At 40.0% G+C, this 19,938-nt stretch overlaps 2 protein-coding genes and 5 non-coding genes across 7 annotated transcripts; 1 reads left to right on the top strand and 6 right to left on the bottom strand.

Annotated features, from left to right (window-relative positions):
* Positions 1–1,752: 1,752 nt before the first annotated feature.
* TRNAN-GUU (transfer RNA asparagine (anticodon GUU)) lies at positions 1,753–1,825 on the bottom strand. Its single transcript has one exon. It is a non-coding gene; the product is annotated as a tRNA-Asn (tRNA).
* Positions 1,826–1,899: 74 nt separating this feature from the next.
* On the bottom strand, positions 1,900–1,972 carry TRNAN-GUU (transfer RNA asparagine (anticodon GUU)). The gene has a single exon. It is a non-coding gene; the product is annotated as a tRNA-Asn (tRNA).
* Positions 1,973–2,487: 515 nt separating this feature from the next.
* Positions 2,488–2,560, bottom strand: TRNAN-GUU (transfer RNA asparagine (anticodon GUU)). The gene has a single exon. It is a non-coding gene; the product is annotated as a tRNA-Asn (tRNA).
* A 221-nt stretch (positions 2,561–2,781) lies between these two features.
* On the bottom strand, positions 2,782–2,854 carry TRNAS-GCU (transfer RNA serine (anticodon GCU)). The gene has a single exon. It is a non-coding gene; the product is annotated as a tRNA-Ser (tRNA).
* Positions 2,855–3,222: 368 nt separating this feature from the next.
* On the bottom strand, positions 3,223–3,295 carry TRNAN-GUU (transfer RNA asparagine (anticodon GUU)). The gene has a single exon. It is a non-coding gene; the product is annotated as a tRNA-Asn (tRNA).
* An 8,261-nt stretch (positions 3,296–11,556) lies between these two features.
* LOC149670926 (uncharacterized) lies at positions 11,557–14,004 on the bottom strand. Its single transcript, XM_089840474.1, has 2 exons — positions 12,576–14,004; positions 11,557–11,681 (listed from the first exon to the last, which is right to left on the bottom strand). Exons 1-2 carry the CDS (start codon positions 14,002–14,004, stop codon positions 11,557–11,559), a joined length of 1,554 nt encoding a protein of 517 aa, XP_089696600.1.
* Positions 14,005–16,004: 2,000 nt separating this feature from the next.
* LOC149670925 (uncharacterized) lies at positions 16,005–19,702 on the top strand. The gene is made up of 9 exons (XM_089840473.1): positions 16,005–16,047; positions 16,218–16,297; positions 16,595–16,699; positions 16,947–16,990; positions 17,430–17,624; positions 18,010–18,088; positions 18,921–19,097; positions 19,294–19,501; positions 19,562–19,702. The coding sequence occupies exons 1-8, from the start codon at positions 16,005–16,007 to the stop codon at positions 19,381–19,383; spliced, it is 813 nt and encodes a 270-aa protein (XP_089696599.1). The 3' UTR covers positions 19,384–19,501; positions 19,562–19,702.
* The last annotated feature ends 236 nt before the right edge of the window (positions 19,703–19,938 follow it).

Raw genomic sequence — 19,938 nt, 5'->3', positions numbered from 1 at the left:
AGGGCTCAAACCACCAGTCTTTTGAATAGCAGCTGAACGCTTTAACCATTGCGCCACTAAAGCCCAAAAATTAAATGGTCGTCAGGTATTGTGGAAAAACTTTGGCTTTCTACGTTACATTTGAGATCCCACAACACTGCTCCCGGGTGGGCTCGAACCACCAACCTATTGGTTAACAGCCGAACGCGCTAACCATTGAGCCACGGAAGCTCAGAAAATAAATGGTTGTCACGTATTGAGGAAAAGTTTTGAATGTTTACGCTACATCTGAGACCCCACAACACCTCTCCAGGGTGGGCTAGAACCACCAACCTTTCGATTAACAAATGAACGCGCTAACTATTGCGCCACGGAAGCCCAAAAATTAAATGTTCGTCAGGTATTTTGGAAAAATTCTGACATTTTACGTTACATCTGAGACGTCACAACACTGCTCCCGGGAGGGCTCAAACCATCAGTCTTTTGAATAGCAGCTGAACGCTTTAACCATTGCGCCACTAAAGCCCAAAAATTAAATGGTCGTCAGGTATTGTGGAAAAAGCTTGACTTTTTACGTTACATCTGAGACCCTACAACACCTCTCCCGGGTGGGCTCGTACCACCAACTTTCGGTTAACAGCCGAACGCGCTAACCATTGCGCCACGGAAGCCCAAAAATTAAATGGTCGTCAAGTATAGTGGAAAAACCTTGACTTTTTACGTCACATCTGAGACCTCACAACACCGCTCCCGTATGGGCTCGCACCAACAACCTATTGGTTAACAGCCGAACGCGCTAACCATTGTTCCACGGAAGCTCAGAAATTAAATGTTCGTCAGGTATTGTGGAAAAACTCTGACTTTTTACGTTACATCTGAGACCTCACAACACCACTCCCGGGTGGGCTCGAACCACCAACCTTTCGGTTAACAGCCGAACGCGCTAACCATTGCGCCACGGAAGCCCAAAAATTAAATGTTCGTCAGGTATTGTGGAAAATTTCTGACATTTTACGTTACATCTGAGACGTCACAACACCGCTCCCGGGAGGGCTCAAACCACCAGTCTTTTGAATAGCAGCTGAACGCGCTAACCATTGCGCCACGGAAGCCCAAAAATTAAATTGTCGTCAGGTATTGTGGAAAAACTTTGGCTTTTTACGTTCCATTTGAGATCCCAAAACACCGCTCCCGGGAGGGCTCGAACCACCAACCTATTGGTTAACAGCCGAAGGCGCTACTCTTTGCGCCACGGAAGCCCAAAAATTATATGGTCGTCAGGTATTGTGGAAAAACTTTGACTTTTTACGCTAAATTTGAGACCCCAAAACATCTCTCCTGGGTGGGCTCGAACCACCAACCTTTCGGTTAACAGCCGAACGCGCTAACCATTGCGCCACGGAAGCCCAAAAATGAAATGTTCGACAGGTATTATGGAAAAACTATGACATTTTACGTCACATCTGAGACCTCACAACACCGCTCCCGTATGGGCTCGCACCAACAACCTATTGGTTAACAGCCGAACGCGCTAACCATTGTGCCTTGGAAGCTCAGAAATTAAATGGTTGTCAGGTATTGTGGAAAATTATGACTTTTCACGCTACATATGAGACCCCACAACACCTCTCCCGGGTGGGCTCGAACCACCAACCTTTCGGTTAACAGCTGAACGCGCTAACCATTGTGCCACTGAAGCCCAAAAATTAAATGTTCGTTAGGTATTGTGGAAAAACTGTGACATTTTACGTTACATCTGAGACCTCACAACACCGCTCCCGGGTGGGCTCGAACCACCAACCTTTCGGTTAACAGCCGAACGCGCTAACCATTGCGCCACGGAAGCCCAAAAATGGAATGTTCGACAGGTATTATGGAAAAACTCTGACTTTTTACGTTACATCTGAGACCTCACAACACCGCTCCCGGGTGGGCTCGAACCACCAACCTTTCGGTTAACAGCCGAACGCGCTAACCATTGCGCCACGGAAGCCCAAAAATTAAATGTTCGTCAGGTATTGTGGAAAATTTCTGACATTTTACGTTACATCTGAGACGTCACAACACCGCTCCCGGGAGGGCTCAAACCACCAGTCTTTTGAATAGCAGCTGAACGCGCTAACCATTGCGCCACGGAAGCCCAAAAATTAAATTGTCGTCAGGTATTGTGGAAAAACTTTGGCTTTTTACGTTCCATTTGAGATCCCAAAACACCGCTCCCGGGAGGGCTCGAACCACCAACCTATTGGTTAACAGCCGAAGGCGCTACTCATTGCGCCACGGAAGCCCAAATATTATATGGTCGTCAGGTATTGTGGAAAAGTTTTGACTTTTTACGCTACATCTGAGACCCCACAACATCTCTCCCGGGTGGGCTCGAACCACCAACCTTTCGATTAACAGCTGAAAGCGCTAACCATTGAGCCACGGAAGCCCAAAAATTAAATGTTCGACAGGTATTGTGGAAAAACTGTGACTTTTTACGTTACATCTGAGACCTCACAACACCGCTCCCGGGTGGGCTCGAACCACCAACCTTTCGGTTAACAGCCGAACGCGCTAACCATTGCGCCACGGAAGCCCAAAAATTAAATGTTCGTCAGGTATTGTGGAAAATTTCTGACATTTTACGTTACATCTGAGACGTCACAACACCGCTCCCGGGAGGGCTCAAACCACCAGTCTTTTGAGTAGCAGCTGAACGTGCTAACCATTGCGCCACGGAAGCCCAAAAATGAAATTGACGTCAGGTATTGTGGAAAAACTTTAGCTTTTTACGTTCTATTTGAGATCCCAAAACACCGCTCCCGGGAGGGCTCGAACCACCAACCTATTGGTTAGCAGCCGAACGCGCTACCCATTGCGCCACGGAAGCCCAAAAATTATATGGTCGTCAGGTATTGTGGAAAAACTTTGACTTTTTACGTCACATCAAAGACCTCACAACACCGCTCCCGGATGGGCTCGAACCACCAACCTTTCGGTTAACAGCCGTACGCGCTAACCATTGCCCCACGGAAGCCCAAAAATTAAATGTTCGTCAGGTATTGTGGAAAATTTCTGACATTTTACGTTACATCTGAGACGTCACAACACCGCTCCCTGGAGGGCTCAAACCACAAGTCTTTTGAGTAGCAGCTGAACGCGCTAACCATTGCGCCACGGAAGCCCAAAAATTAAATTGTCGTCAGGTATTGTGGAAAAACTGTGACTTTTTACGTTACATCTGAGACCTCACAACACCGCTCCCGGGTGGGCTCGAACCACCAACCTTTCGGTTAACAGCCGAACGCGCTAACCATTGCGCCACGGAAGCCCAAAAATTAAATGTTCGTCAGGTATTGTGGAAAATTTCTGACATTTTACGTTACATCTGAGACGTCACAACACCGCTCCCGGGAGGGCTCAAACCACCAGTCTTTTGAATAGCAGCTGAACGCGCTAACCATTGCGCCACGGAAGCCCAAAAATTAAATTGTCGTCAGGTATTGTGGAAAAACTTTGGCTTTTTACGTTCCATTTGAGATCCCAAAACACCGCTCCCGGGAGGGCTCGAACCACCAACCTATTGGTTAACAGCCGAAGGCGCTACTCATTGCGCCACGGAAGCCCAAAAATTATATGGTCGTCAGGTATTGTGGAAAAACTTTGACTTTTTACGCTAAATTTGAGACCCCAAAACATCTCTCCTGGGTGGGCTCGAACCACCAACCTTTCGGTTAACAGCCGAACGCGCTAACCATTGCGCCACGGAAGCCCAAAAATGAAATGTTCGACAGGTATTATGGAAAAACTATGACATTTTACGTCACATCTGAGACCTCACAACACCGCTCCCGTATGGGCTCGAACCACCAACCTATTGATTAACAGCCGAACGCTCTAACCATTGAGCCACGGATGCTCAGAAATTAAATGGTTGTCCGGTATTGTGGAAAAACTCTGACACCCTGGAGAGATGTTGTAGGGTCTCAGATGTAACGTAAAAAGTCATAACTTTTCCACAATACCTGTCAACCATTTAATTTCTGAGCTTCCTTGGCTCAATGGTTAGCGCGTTCGGCTGTTAATCAATAGGTTGGTGGTTCGAGCCCATCCGGGAGCGGTGTTGTGACGTCTCAGATATAACGTAAAATGTCAGAGTTTTTCCACAATACCTGACGAACATTTAATTTTTGGGCTTTCGTGGCGCAATGGTTAGCGCGTTTGGCTGTTATCCGAAAGGTTGGTGGTTCGAGCCCACCCTGGAGAGGTGTTGTAGGGTCTCAGATGTAACGTAAAAAGTCATAACTTTTCCACAATACCTGACAACCATTTAATTTCTGAGCTTCCGTGACTCAATGGTTAGCGCGTTCGGCTGTTAACCAATAGGTTGGTGGTTCGAGCCCATCCGGGAGCGGTGTGGTGACGTCTCAGATGTGAAGTAAATAGTCAAGGTTTTTCCACAATACCTGACGACCATTTAATGTTTGGGCTTCCGTGGCGCAATGGTTAGCGCGTTCAGCTGCTATTCAAGAGACTGGTGGTTTGAGCCCTCCCGGGAGCAGTGTTGTGACGTCTCAGATGTAACGTAAAATGTCAGAGTTTTTCCACAATACCTGACGAACATTTAATTTTTGGGCTTCCGTGGCGCCATGGTTAGCGCGTTCAGCTGTTGATCGAAAGGTTGGTGGTTCGAGCCCACCCTGGAGAGGTGTTGTGGGGTCTCAGATGTAGAGTAAAAAGTCAAAACTTTTCCACAATACGTGACAACCATTTATTTTCTGAGCTTCCGTGGCTCAATGGTCAGCGCTTTCGGCTGTTAACGAATAGGTTGGTGGTTCGAGCCCACCCGGGAGCGGGGTTGTGGGATCTCAAATTATTTTTATTATTATTATTATTATTATTTTATTAATGCCCATAATATTGTACAGGATATGGTTAACAAAAATATTTTTGCATTATCCCTTGCCACATGAGTATAATGCTCGTTGTAGCGGATAAATTTTACTAGATCCCCTACAGTAGGAATATTTGCTGCTTTAAGTTTTAGATTCATGAGTAGCCATATTTTCCTTATTCATAATAGAACTAGAATCACCCCTTTCAATGTTTCCAGTGGCCTGTAGACCTACTTTTGGGGATGAATTATATTGAGGACCTATGGTTTTTATCAATAGAATCTCCACCGTTGTCCTTGCGAGCTGCCAATTGTTATTGTCCCCCATGCAGTAGCTTAAAAGTATACCTTCACTTTCTTTCGTATAAAATGCCATACCTGGAAGTCTTAGCCCCTTCTGGGCGCCACTTAGTCGCCAAGTATTTTCTATGAACAAAGTCGGTTTGTTCGTAAATGTTAAAGCCCCTTTCGGGCGCCGCTTGGTCGTCAAAGTGTCAAAAGGCTATAGAAGCCGTAAATAAAAGATCTTTGCATGCTCTCTCAATAACCGATGCCAGTACCGATGCCAGTAACTGATAAGTTAAGTTAAGGTAGGGTTAAGTCCCATGGGATACACCACGGTACAGTGCGCGATATTTTCGCGCCAAAATAAATAGCGCGATATTTTCGCGCCAAAATAAATAACCAATAGACGATGGACCTCGAAAAATACCGTACATGATTGGATGCAATTTCAAGCACTCTCAAACATATAAAAGCCGGGAACACTGGTACAAAAGAACCATTACGATTATCTGTTTCAATGCTGATGGAGATCGGGAATTTGGAGCCAACTCAAGTCGACTGAGGGATTCCAGAGGATGCCACTAGCTTGTCCGTCCCGAACCGAGACTATGGACAAGTCATTGAAAGTCCTAGCGCTGGCCGCCAATTTTTAATGGCAAGTTTAAACATAGTTCCGGGCCATAGCCCATCAGATCGTCACCACTAGTTCCCGCGTAATCATCGTACGTCGCTCTACTTCATCTAATAGACTTTCGTCAACGTTCGTCGTTCACCGCACCGTTGCAAAGTGATTAGTACTTTTGGTTAAACTAAAGGCAATTAAATGCCATCGGTATTAATATATTAATATGAGACGTCGTAGTAGTTAGACCTGGCATCGGTCAAAAATGCATGCTGCATGAGTTAAGATAAAGTTTATTATGTTAAACAACTATTTTGGGGGATAACCATATATTAAATAATATTGTAGGGGATTATGTCGTAATAAGGGCAAAAGCCCTCATAGTTAAAATAGCCTTTAGAGGCTCTATGTTTAGACATTTATTTAATATTATAATGGCTATAGTTATATCCTAAAACATAAAAAAATATTTCGATACAATTGAATAAAACTGACTCTACGTATGGCAAACCTTCGTTTAATTCTTATTCATACCCTGAAGCATTAACCGAACAATAGTAGTAGTAGATTTGTTAACGCTTGGCAGCTAGTATAAGCAATGGTAGTAGAAAAAGCGTTACAATTTGGGGGCCCAGCCGGGATTGTTTCTCTATGCTAGTAAACTAGTACCGGAGGCAGTCCGAACTCATTAATTAGTAGGAATGATAGGTGTGGAGATAACTACAATATTCATGTGGTAATTGAGGCCGCATGCAGTCAAGGATTGATCATTCTAGGTGCAAACCAGTTTTTGGCGCATATTCGAGCTGTTCCGATTGTATTATCGCTTACAAAGAGTCCCAAGCTATAGATAGAGCGAAGAGGGCGAGGAACAGACATAGTAACAATATGAATCCAATAACTGGACAACTAGGGGGAGCTTCTAATGGTAGTACGGGAAGTAACTTGGGGGTTACGATAAATAGTCCCAACAATCAAGGTTCGCAGGTAGCTGGAAACAGCGGGATTGCGGGAGTAAACACTCAACCGCAACAAGTAGTCCCTTCCACAGTTAGTAGTAGCAACCTGACATTGAACCCTCCTTCCATAGTGACTCAATCTAGTAGCAATAGTAGTACGTCTACCTTGACCACGCAAGCAATTAGTACTGCACCCACAGGCATGACTTTAATATCTACACCTGCTTTAGCTTTAATGCAGCAACAAATAGCAGCTTTACAAGCTCAAATTCTTCAGCTAACTCAGGCTAGCTCGAGTTCTGTACAATTAAATAGTAGCAATCAACAGACCTCGGGGGTAATTAGCCCGCCATTAGTAGGGGTTAGTTCTTCTTTGTTAACAGTACAGCCTGGAAATAGTCCCAATAATAGCAGTGTTGTTCAAAGTACAGCCACACACAACACTAACATTAGCTCGGCACAAAGTGTTAGTAGCCCGCTAAATCCTTTAGTCACGGTTCCGCCTTATCAACAGCAGTATAGAATGCCCAAAATAAGCACCCCCGTTTTTACGGGTAGACCGTCCGACTTAGGGACAAAGGATTTCTTAGTAAAAGTACGTCAAATAAGGGAAACTTTGGGGATGCCGGATATCAATTTTATACAGGCATGGATTCCTCAAATGTTTATTGAACCCGCATTAGACTGGTGGCAATCGTTGGCAATAAAACCCATAACTTTTGATGAATTCCAGCTTCTAGTAAAAAAGGAGTTTGATTTTCAAGTAAACGACACGGTATTACTGGATAGATTATTAAATAGAAAACAAAAGAATGGGGAACCAGTTCGCGATTATATTAATAGTATGCGCGAAATTTTTTTGCAATTAGAAACCCCGTTAGCTGGTCAACACCAGGTGGAATATGTTTTCCGAAACCTTAATAAGACCATGAAACCTCTGTTATCACTGTTTACATATACTTCCGTTAGTGAACTTCTAGCCCATGCTACCCGCCTCGAAATACGCGCAAGGAGTGGCACCCCAGGGGGGAGATCAAGATAGAGCGGTTCCTCCTGAAACTAGCTACGTTAAGAATGGGACGCCCGAAAGTAGACCCCAGCATAAGTCTTCTAAAAAGTCTAAGTCGAAATCGAGTAGCCGTAGTGGGGAGAGAATAATCATATGTAATGTATGTGGAGTGGAAGGACACAAAACTCCAAACTGTCCTACAGTCACGTGTACCATTTGTAACGAAAAAGGTCACATTCAGAGGTACTGCCCGACAAAAAATTCGGGAAACGGGAGTCGGGGAGGACCGAAAGGGGACGGCCCTGCCCCAAAACAAAAGTAATAAAAACCTTACAAAATAGCCCCCTAGCAGCTGACTGCTTTCAGGTCTCAAACGATACTACCAAAAGTAAATGTCTTATAGAAATTAGCATAGCGGGTGTTCCTACCCTGGCATTATTGGATTCTGGTAGCTCAGTTACCCTTATAGATAGAGAATTTTCCAAAAATTTCGAAAAATTTAAATTTAAGACTTCTTCAATTAATTATAAGCTTAAGGTAGTTGATCAAAGATTTATTATGGCTGATCAATTAATGACAGTACCGTTTGAGTTCCCTGGAAAAAAAATTGAACATGATGCAGTCGTCATGGATAATTTAGCTTACCCTTGTATTATAGGAATAGATTGCCTTAAACATAGCGGTATGATGATTAACTATGGTAATTTAAGCTGGAGTTGGGAGTCGAATCCTTCGGTCGCGTATGACTTCTATAATAGTGGAATAAATTTTAATTTAGAGGAATGCAATTTATTTGAAGATGAGGATTTCGACGTAGAGGCTATAGAGAAGGCGTTAGCAGAAGCTCCCATAGATGAGGAGAAAAGAAATAAGTTACGAGAACTAGTCACAAAATTTAAGTGTGTGTTTTCCACCACTGCTGGATTGACCAAATCGGCGGAGCATTATGTCGACACGGGTGATAGTAAACCGATAGCGTGTCCACCATATCGTAACTCTCCTCGCAAAAAGGAGATAATAGACGAAATAGTCAAAGAGATGCTAGATTTAAATCTCATTGAACCATGTCATAGTCCATGGAGCGCTCCGACCCTACTAGTTGGCAAACCCGATGGAAAATTCCGCCTAGTTATAGACTATAGGAAGGTAAATAGTGTGACTAGAAAGGACTCGTACCCCTTACCAAGAATCGAGGATATATTAGAATCAGTTAGAACCCCCGATTATATTACAGTACTAGATATGAGATCTGGCTACTGGCAAGTGCCCTTGAACGAGAGTAGTCGTGACACCTGTGCCTTCGTAACCCATAGCGGCATCTATCGACCTAGGGTTATGATGTTTGGCCTCACGAATGCTCCGGCAACCTTTCAGAGACTTGTCAACAATTTGTTTGGGCATTTAGCCAAAGAAGGAGTATTTGATTACTTCGATGACTTATACATAGTCTCTGATACCTTCGAAGAGCATTTAAAAAGCTTAGAAAAGGTCCTAACAATTCTGAAAAACGATGGTTTGACAGTTAAGTCCTCGAAGGCCCAGTTCTGCCGGAAAAAAGCTCATATTTTGGGTCATCTTGTTTCAAAACAAGGAATAGAAGTAGATCCGGAGAAGGTTCGCGTCATTAAAGAGTACCCAGTACCGCGCACAGTTAGACAGCTAAGGAGATTTTTGGGAATGGCCGGGTTTTACCGACGTTTTATCCCAAAATTCGCAGATGTAGCTACACTGTAAAAAATAATGGTTTCCATATGGTTTACAAAGGGTATAAACATTATGAAGATACCATTAAGGGTTTGAATACCACACGTAAATGGTTTAAACGAGAATTTTACCTTTTCCAGCGACCCATAATGGTTTTTGGGTTTATCTAGCTATACCATTTATGGTATTAAAAACTATCAATACCGTAAATGGTATGAATTTACACTTTTAAGGGCATTTTTATTTTTAATTGTAGAGTTTAAAGAAATTACGAGATAGCCTGTGAGAAATTGCTTAAGCGAGGGCTTTTTTTCGTTTGCTTAGTGTTAATGACAAACAATAGGGACTTGGCAGTTCGGGCTTAGCTCCACCCCATGTCGTCATGCTGGTATGCTAATTTTGCAGAATAGAAGCTATTTTAGCCACACCCCTGGCCGCCATCTTGGTATGTTTTTTACCATGAGTGGAAGGTGGCGTGACTTTGCATGACGTAGTACTGCCAAGTCATTATAGTTTTCAGAAATGGCGCCAGCCATATCTAGGCAAATATTTGTAATCACACTTCGCCGTTGATGGCGCTAAAAGACTTGCTGTTGATATTATTTATTTTATATTATATTTAAAATATTTATATTTTCGTGTTCTTTTGTACGCAATGTACGAACTTGTATATATCAAAATTAATATAATTATTACAATTGCAATTATAATTATATTATTTAACTTTTATAATAGTGACGATAGATGGCATTTCTGTAAAAAAATCACTTCGTATAACCATGTTATTTAAAACCAAAGAGAGTATAGGGGAGGAGTGGAAAGAGGGGAAAATCTTGATGCTCTTTTCTACCGCGCATCTTCAATGCGCAGTACCGAGGCATTTCCGTTAGAGGCATTAAATGGTATCGTAGGTAGCGCGACTGAGCCGGAAACTCCCTCGTACCACTAGTATAATTTAGGGGCAACATTGCAATTTAGCCTTGTGGAGCGGGGGAGATTCCACTCCTCCCCTATACTCTCTGTTAAAGCCGACCTTTGGCTTACAACGTGGATAAAAGTAGTACTGATTCTCGGAAATCGGTTTCCCATTTATATTGTTCAAAGTTACAAAGCACAAGATATTGTGATTGTGTTAGGGCCAGTTGCACCAAAGTAGAGGGGAAACCTGATACCATACACAGGGCCATGAACCCAGAGGGAGTTTTATCAAAAAGTTAAAAGCATTTATATTCTTTGGTTCAATGTGGGCGAGGGGATTATCATTCTAAGATTTCCTATACACCAATTACAGATCACGCATAATTATTTTAGCACAGTCAAGGTTAGGGCTTTTAAAGATTACGCGTAATCACTTTTGTTCAATGAAAGGTATACCGTGTTACCGGATTATGCTGATTGAATGGCCCCTCGGCCTCCTGTTCTTAATCCCATAGGCCCATGGTCTTTCCATAGAACCACGGGTAATGGTTATTCTATGGTCGTTCAAGGGGAAAAATTTGTTTTCTGGGAATTGACTTAAGAGAAGAAAGGTTTCCAGTAAAAAAGGATAAAATTATGGAAAAATTTATTATTCTGTTCTTTCTTGTATACATAACTGAAAATTAGTTTCAAAAATTAAAATATTAAACTATTACCCAAATTCAAAATTGATTTCTAAATAGGATTTTCCACTGTGACGTCGTTTCCTGCCCCCTTTCCACCCCTTACCGTCTCTGCTTATCTCCTTACGATGCCGTATTAAATAAAACATAAACTTGCTTTCGACCGAGAGGCTTATCACTTTCGGACACCGTGTACATTGATTACTCTTTACTCGTAATCTCTTTTGTATAGGCAAAGGTGTAGCGTGTACACCGAGTACGCTGAGTGGCTGGTCCCTCGCTTTCGGCCCCTATGTCCATCCTCATTTTACCCTCAAGCATACATCCTATAAAACGACATTTTCAGCGAATTTAAAGGGGAACTGAAACGCTCCATCTATTCATATTGAGTTGTAGAAATCTCATAAAAATTAACACAAATTGAAAAAAAAATTTATTTAGCAATCGTTTTTAATTTAATGTTAATTTTGACAGCTAGATTCAACATCGAAAAGTATCGTCAGTTTGAAAAAATGTCCCTAGCTTACAGGTTTCGACCTTAGTGCGATATAACAATTCTTATCTATTTCATAAGCGTCTAACAGTTCGTATTGTTTTTCTTCTCCAGCCTTGAGGATTTCCCATTTGTCAGGCACTTCATTCACTGCGTAGGCATGCATACGTTTGTCAAAACTTACAACGTCGTATATCGTGCATGCCATTATTAATGACATATTTAAATAGAAAATGTACTTAATTTTAAAAAAAGATTTAACAACATTTCTTTCTATTTTAGAAACCATAAAACAATTCGTTGAATAATATACATTTTCAAAAGATGCGTAAGAGTATGAATAAATATTGTCAGGAATGTCGTCACTTAAAATTTGTTTTAAATGGGCAGGTAATGAGTCTTTCGAAATAAACTTTCCCGCCGCTGAGCTTTGAATGCCATTGGGCTGTTCGTCTAGCATATTATAACACTGCAAATATTGGTGTCGCGAAGTCAAAGTTTTAGTTATATTTATACAATTATTAGACGCCTTAGCAATTTTCTTAAAGTAGCTGTGCTTGCTTTCAAAACGTAGACATGAAATGGTTTTAAGGGGCCCATATTTTTTAAACGCTTTGGGATAATGAATTAGATAGTGAAATTTCGGCGTCATAATTTCACTTCCAATTATAGTAGAGACTGAATTTAAAAAAAATTCTATAAGGTTTTGTAGTTTTTGAAAAAAATCTACATGTAAATGTGTAGCGTAGACGTATTCTACTATTTCCCTAAGGTTAAGATAAAGATTCCAATGCGAATCATTTTCCTTTGGCAAGTATTCATATAGCATAAATGGGAGAAGTCGGAACAAACAAAATATTTCACTCGCGGAACCCTTTAAATGTCCTTTTCCCAAAATCGCCGTTCTAATTTGAGTCTCAGGGCGACTGGATTCCGTTTTTCCAAATCGAAAATTTTTTATAATCTCGTTTAGTTTCTCGACTGTTAAATGTGAATTGCTTAAAATATAGTTTAGAATGTGTTTCAGTATTTTTGGCATAATACCCTCTTTGAGATCGTGCATCGCATCAGGGGGCAATTGCTGTGTAAGGTCGAACCCCTTGATTTTCAAAAGTTCACTTTCGCACCTAACACCGTATAATGATCTTTCACTTGGATCTCTCGCTATACTTTTTAAATGGTACACGTGACGATCTAATGTTCGCAACTGAAGCTGGTTCTCTTTCACATGAGTTGAAATTTTTTCCCTAGTTATCATGCAAAATCTGCATATCCGTCCTGAACTAAAACACGCGTTAAATCCAGCGAGTTTGTGAAGACCTAAATTATCTCCAGAAATTATTGAAACAGTAGCCATTAAAGATACGCCTTGATTTTCGATGTAGATTCCGTCACTCGCCAAAAGATTCAAATCATAAATGACAGGCTCAAGAACTTCTTGCCAACCATAGTCGTCGATGTCTACCGACTTTGCCAAAAAAACCAAATTTATATCACTTAATTTAGACCTATATTTTGGGTCCAAGTTCAAAACTGAAAAATAACATCCCATAATTTTCAATTTCCCTCGTTTTGAGCCAAGAGGATTTAATATTTCGAATTCGTCGAGATATAATTGCAGTTGAAGTGTATTTAATGAGAAATTAGAATTCTTCTCGATAATACTTGTGGAAATTTCACCCTGAAGAAAATGCCCAACACACTGATTTGGAATTTTAGCCAGTTCTACGTGTTTTTGCACCTGGAGATCTGAAGAATACAGTTTTTGCAGCACTTTAGCAATTGGAATATAATGAAAGTAACATTTTTCTTCCTTGACCAACGATTCTTTAAAGGTGAATTGTATAGGCTCTATTAAGCCATAGTTGGACTTGCACAAATCATTAATTTTGTAGTTTGAATTAAGGCTTTCAAACGCGGATGTAACTTCTATATTTTTCGAAAATAGCTCTGTTTCTTCTATCTTGATGTTTTTTGAGCGTATTACGGTTAGTACATTATCCTTATTTGCCGAAAGAATTTGTTCACAAAATATTAGAAGGTCATTAGCAAGTGATTGCACCACGGTTCGAGGAAGATTATGGCATTCTCGATATTTAAGGATAATTTTTAGTAACGTTTCTCGAATTTCGGGTGGTTTAAATTCTCCTTTATTTTTCTCTTCACAAGTTGCGTAATTTTCATTACCATCGAGCTCATTTTCAAAATGTACCGTATTTTCCGGTTGTTGAATATCACAGGGGATTGGTAGCGTTCTTCTTGTAGAATCAAGTAGATGGTTTTTATGTTTATAACGAACGTGTCGGTGATAAGGTTTGATCTTAGTGAAAGATCTCCCGCAATTATCTAGTCCACAAACAATACTAAAATTACGATCGTGAGAATGCTTATTTAACATATGAGTTAATAGAATTCCAAAAGTTTTCGCGAAAAACGTACACCTAACACAACTGTATAAACTGGATGACGCCATACGCGCTTTCATAAAAAATTAACTAAATATCCGAAAATGTAACATGTAAAATTTTACAGGACAAATCGGTTTTCGACACCCAAAAAAATTCCTTTCTTTTATCACTTGGCAGTGATGTTTCTACTATACAATATCATAACTAAATGTAAGGTCTCATGTAAGGCATTTTCTTAAAGTCAACCGCGATAAGTCTTTCATTTCCAAAAAGGTAAATTCCCCTTCACCTTCAATCATTGTGTGTGTTTATTTTCTTAAAAATTGTCCAAGTTTCAAGTGACCTTTTTCTCGGTCATATACGAGTAAGCTCGGTTGGCTATTTCTATAGAGATAAGCTGCATTGAGCTACCTCGGGTAAAGGGGTGTACAGGTTTTTTTTCTTTTCTTTATATTTTTAGGGGTGGTCCAGCTAAACTGGTAGGATTATAAAATATAAAGGGTATCTTCTGTTTGCTCGAACTTCAACCTGTCCTTTCATTCAAATCATGAACGCTGGATCTCTAAAGGGACCGGAAAACGCCCGCCTTCCACTGTACAAACCGAGTCCTCTCTAGCATAGCGTCGGGGGAAGGGATGGGGGTTGTGAATTTGGGAACACTCAAGGCCATTCGGTCTTTTGTGATTCTGAATAAACCTTTTGAAAAGAAATTTAAACGACCTTGGCCGTACCCGTTTTTTTTATTTATTTATTTACAAAGCAAACGTGCTATAGAGAAAAATCTATTCCGTTTACCAGTCCCTTTAGAGATCCAGCGTTCATGTTCAAATTCTGTTTTTCTCTGTGCGCTCTATAGAAATGCCAACCCTATATTTTTTCTTTTATGTACATTTCCATCAGTTTTACTGGAAAATTTTCAACAGATTGAATGCACCGTGAAAGAACTACTCCCGGTACAAATCGGCTTTAACTTATTTGATTTACACAGTACTATCTAGGCCTCCCGCGGTATACTGGATAATTTTAAATTTCGGTAATTTAAATTAGGATTTTCGGTGAATATAATCCTCGTGGATCATTTTATAAAGAAGACCCTTTAGGATTCCTTTTAATTAATATGGACGTAAATGCAATATCGTTATTGTTGTGCTTTGACGAACGAAGGAAGAAAATAAAAATTAAAGATGATACGTATTCATCCTTTTTGGATCACCTTAAAAGTGATGAAACATTGCAGGACTTCGTAGGACCCGACATAATTTATCAGGTATCGTTAGATTTGAATATTTTATAAATACTATATTGCCTCATCTTAAAAGGGAGCTTGAAGTGTTTAAACAAACTCATTTTATTTAGAATGACAAAATAGGGTTGGAAACGTTAAGAAAACCAAATCGTTAATTTTTAATCGATTTTCAAAGTCGCCGATATTAGGCCTAAATGACCCTAAATTAATAGAGTAATGTCAGCGCTATGTATTGCAACGTCACTCCATAGCGTAATCTCGGTAGAGAGGGGAAAATCCAGTTTCTCCCTCCCTTTAGGCGCGCTTTTGTAAGAGGGAATACTGAGCGCGCTTGTTAGGGGGGAAATGGAATGTATGGAAATGTTTTGGTTAATTTACTAATGTTTTCTAACCTATTTTAACATTCTAAATAAAATAAAATCAACTTGTTTGGGCATTTCATACTCCCTTTATTAAGGTCTTCCAATTTTTTTTAAAATGACGCACTAATTACTAGGTTTATGATGAGGAGTTTGACGAGCCTGTGGATCTCGAACAAAATAGTATATTGAAAAACAAGACGAAAGTGAAAGTTGTTTTAAAGGTAAAGAAATTCATTAGACTAATGGCAGTTCGACGTAGTCAACGTCATACCCTTCTATCACTTCGCTCAATTTCCAGAGAGAGGGATATACTGTTTATTTCCCTCTCTACTGCCACTACTCTATACATATTTATCAATGGTTCTGGGCCTTGTGGGGGGGGGAATATTGGTTTAGTGAGAGATCCAAAAACCCCAACCCCCCCTTTTTAAATATACCCTAAAATAAATAAAACAAGATGGTCGTTCAAGTTTCGTTCAACGGGGGTATGAAACGGGGAAGTCAGTTAGGTTGAGTTCAGTTTGTTAACTATACCTTAATAATATTTCCTTATCTCTGGCGTTTTAATTTATCGTCCGTATTTACACTGGAGGAGTGGAATATTTGGGGGTTTTCGAGACCGAACCGTACCCCCTACAGCCTAAAATGGGGTAAAAATCGGCGGAAAAAGGCGAATCGTCCCTAAGTCAAACTATCATCCGCCATTTTTCCGCCGATTTCCCCCCCATTTTCGCTGCCCTTCCAACACGGGTAGGGGGTACGGCTCGGTCTCGAAAACCCTCAACTATTCCCCTGCTCCCCTATCCTCCTTGGTGGGAGCTTAAACTCGCCGAACGCGCTTGTAGGAACCAATCAGATGCGTGTTGTCTTTTCCCAGCAATCTTACTGGCTTAACCATTAGAAATTTTTAAAGTTTTTTTTAAGGCCTATTGAAAATAAAGTCGATGAGCTCGGTAATCTAGAATTATTCCCTTATTTTTGGTGTTATGCTCCCTAGTTTTTATTTAAAATAATATAAGAATATTGATTAACTATGATTAAATACAGAAAAAACGACAGAATGAAAGCCCCGAATTTCCAGGAGAAAAAAGGGTAAACTGTGGTGAAAATAACCCAGACGCAGATGACCCTTGTACAACACATGAAGAAATAGTATGTTTCGCAATCCACCTTATTCCCTATCGTCGGAAGTTAGGCTTATGTCAGGATTCATGGAGGGGAGTAACGGGGAAAAAATCATCAGTCGTCTGCTACAAAAGTAATGAATGGAGTTTTAAACATTATAGCAGACGACTGATAACTTTTTCCCTTTACTGCACCTCCATGAATACCGAGATAAGCCTAACTTCCGGCGATTCAAAAGGATTACTTCTTGGATTAATCTTAAAACTGAAAACAGATAAATAATGACGAAATTCTAAAGGAACCAGAGTTAATTGCCTGGTAAGTATCTTATTAACGGGAGAGATAATTATAGCCATGGATAAAAGCAAGGATAGTCGACTCTATAACATCGCTAAGGTAACTGATTTTAGAGGGTCGATGAAAGCTCCCCCTGGCAACCATACGGAAAAAAGCGTCTGCTAAATTATAGTAGTATGCTACGTTGTTCAAGTCCAAGGCTTAGTTATTGAAAAGAAGAGCATAAACCCTGGGCGCTGCCATCATGTTTTTTCCGTATGAGAAGAACCAGAGGCCGCTAGTGTTAGTATTTTGGTGCCAAAATGGCAGTGTCCCGGCGCTTACACGAAAACGGTCTAGTCGACTCTCCTTGTTTCCTCCATTATATAGCCATTTCAGTTGAGAGGTCAGGGCCTAGGCGAAACGTCACAGCCTACCTTAGGCAGTGGGTGGTCATATATTGAATTTTTAATAATTTTAGGGTAGCGGATAATCTTAAAGAAGGCATCGGAAGTTGTTCTAGAACCACGTTTGCTTTAACATACACTCTTCCGGATTTGCCAGATATTTTCATTTCTGAGGAAAAATACAAGGACCTTAGTTCTCGCGAAAAAATAACTGTGAACAAAGAACTTCTAAAGATTTTGTTCAGCGATTTAATCAAGAGATATGGGTTGTAAGTATTTAATTTATGCATAAGGGGGTGTGGCATATCCCCAGTGTTGTCAGACCTATTTGTGAGGCTGCCTCAGCATGGCCGACTGCGATTTCCTCCTTGGTCGGGAGAAGGAATGCCAACTACAGTCAGCCTCTACGTTAAAAAAACGTGGAGTTTCAAATGTTGCCGCTAGTATGCATCTGGCGGCAACATTTGGAACTAGCGGCGTTTTTACTCCTCGGTTTTTAACATAGAGGCTGACTGAAGCTGGCAGGCTTTTTGCCGACCAAGGGGGCAATCTAAGAAGATAGGCCATAGACTCAGCAAAGAGAAATTATAAACACGTTTTTGGAACTAAATCACTGAAAAAACTCTACACATCTAAAAATAATATCCGTTTTAGGTATCCACATCACAAAATCGTTGCAGAGAAATTGATAATGAAATACCCTCACTTAAAAACCCTACCCGGAGAAGGATATGTACGTATATTTACGTTTTTATGAAGGTTACACTGTAAGTTTATAAGACCTGATCCCAACATTGTCGAAGTAGCTCTCAGTAAGACTGCAGTTATATTATATGGGAACATATATTATAAAGTTATGGTGAATAGAGTAATGTCAGCTCTAAGTATGCAAACTTCATACCCTTCTATCTCTTAGCTCAGTGTCATCCCCCCTAACCACGCGCGTACAGTATCCCCTCTTACAAAAGCGTGACTAGAGGGAGAGATACACAGTCTACTCCCCTCTCAACCGACACTACTCTATTGTTAGAGGCCTTGGATAGAATTAAAAAGTGCTGTTTTTACATAACCTACCTACATTATATTTCACAAGTTATTCAAGATACCAATACAGCCATATTTCTAATTCGCTCTGAGCTGTAAACATCAGTTTATGCAGTATCTTGATTTATATAAATATATAACCCTCAGACACAAATTTTATATAACTATGTATATATTATTGGAGCTGTATGGGCCCTTGTGACCCTAGCTCGACGAAATAATGGAACAAAAATATATATATATATTACCACGAATTTATTAAAAATTTAAGACGGAATAGATATATAGCGCGCGTCTTAGCCCCCGAAGTTTAGCGCATGTCATAGATCCCGACTGATTCGGAGCATGGGGCGGGTCTTATTTTCTTCACTTAATGCATTGGGAAACGCACCTCGACACTGGGGTATGAGTCGGATTACAGTAAAGCTTTGGAGATATTTCTTCCGCCTTTGTTTTTTCAATAAATTCTTCAAATTGCATAGTTTTAAAGGGATACTAATTTTTTTGAAATTACTTAACAGGAAATGTGGTACCAGTCGTTGCGTTCAAAATTTAAAAATTTTAGGCAAAATTTAACAAATTTTAAGATTGTGGATGATAACAGAAAAAAATATGGAAAGCAGTCCTATAAAAACATTCAGCATAAGAACGCAACTCCTTCAGAAATCGACACCATAGTATCTATAGAAAGAGTTGAGGTAGTTATATATGTTTATAATCAAGCACTGTCTGTCCTGAAGAGATATTTTTATCGAGTTCATTTTAACTGTCAAAATAATACAATCATAGGAGTTTGATTTCTTCCTATATGATAAGAAATCAATAAAAATAATCTCTTTATGCCCAGTATAAATTATTAGTCAATAGTTTTAAACTAATTAATTGCCTTTGTAGGTTGATGATATGGAAAGTTTCGAGGATGAGGACAGCATTAAAGCTCACAAATTAGTGATGATCAATGAAATAAAAAAAAAAAGAAATTGACTGGGAAGTTATAGATACCAAAATGGATAAAACGTTTTCTCATCGGAGGCAAGATTTGAAATCTGAAGCTGTGGATATGGTTTTGCAGACATACCCGGCGCTTGCGGACGCTCGACAAGTATTAAATTAAACATTTGTAAAATCAATGCTATAGTATACTAATATTTTTCTCGTAAAGATTTCAATGGAATTCAAGCGGGTCACAAAAGTTTCAATTATTGAAAAACTGGATGAAACGCTTATAAAATACTCTGAAAAAATTTGGGTCATGGCAAAGAAAGAAGGGACCAATTTGAAAGCAGAAATCTTAACTGAATTAAAAAAGGAAGAGAACGCTGAGACCATGCAAAGTAATATTCTGTTTTAAATATTTTGAAAATTATTTCATAATAACAATAATAATAATGCCAAGATAAAGTAATAAAAATTGTTTTAATTATATTTTATCATTTGTTAGGTTTGAAAAGATATCATTCAATCCTGCTAATTCCAGTCCGGTTTAAAGAAAACCATGAAAAGTTTTTTTTCCCTAAGGGTGACACAAGCAGGTATCCA

This window comes from Phalangium opilio, unplaced genomic scaffold, assembly GCF_054372755.1.
Source record: "Phalangium opilio isolate 3A_F unplaced genomic scaffold, DU_Popi_V2 ptg000054l_1, whole genome shotgun sequence".
Taxonomy (NCBI): domain Eukaryota; kingdom Metazoa; phylum Arthropoda; class Arachnida; order Opiliones; family Phalangiidae; genus Phalangium; species Phalangium opilio.
This window is presented reverse-complemented; position numbering and strand designations above follow the sequence as displayed.

Bases quoted from the DNA above. Each gene is read 5' to 3' on its own strand.
- LOC149670926 (XM_089840474.1), bottom strand. From the start codon at position 14,004: ATGGCGTCATCCAGTTTATACAGTTGTGTTAGGTGTACGTTTTTCGCG. The intron at 11,682-12,575 runs GTATTATGCCAA...ATGCCTACGCAG, and splicing joins GATGCACGATCTCAAAGAGG to TGAATGAAGTGCCTGACAAA.
- LOC149670925 (XM_089840473.1), top strand. From the start codon at position 16,005: ATGGTCGTTCAAGTTTCGTTCAACGGGGGTATGAAACGGGGAA. The intron at 16,048-16,217 runs GTCAGTTAGGTT...CGGCGGAAAAAG, and splicing joins CGGGGGTATGAAACGGGGAA to GCGAATCGTCCCTAAGTCAA. The intron at 16,991-17,429 runs GTAAGTATCTTA...TAATAATTTTAG, and splicing joins GAACCAGAGTTAATTGCCTG to GGTAGCGGATAATCTTAAAG.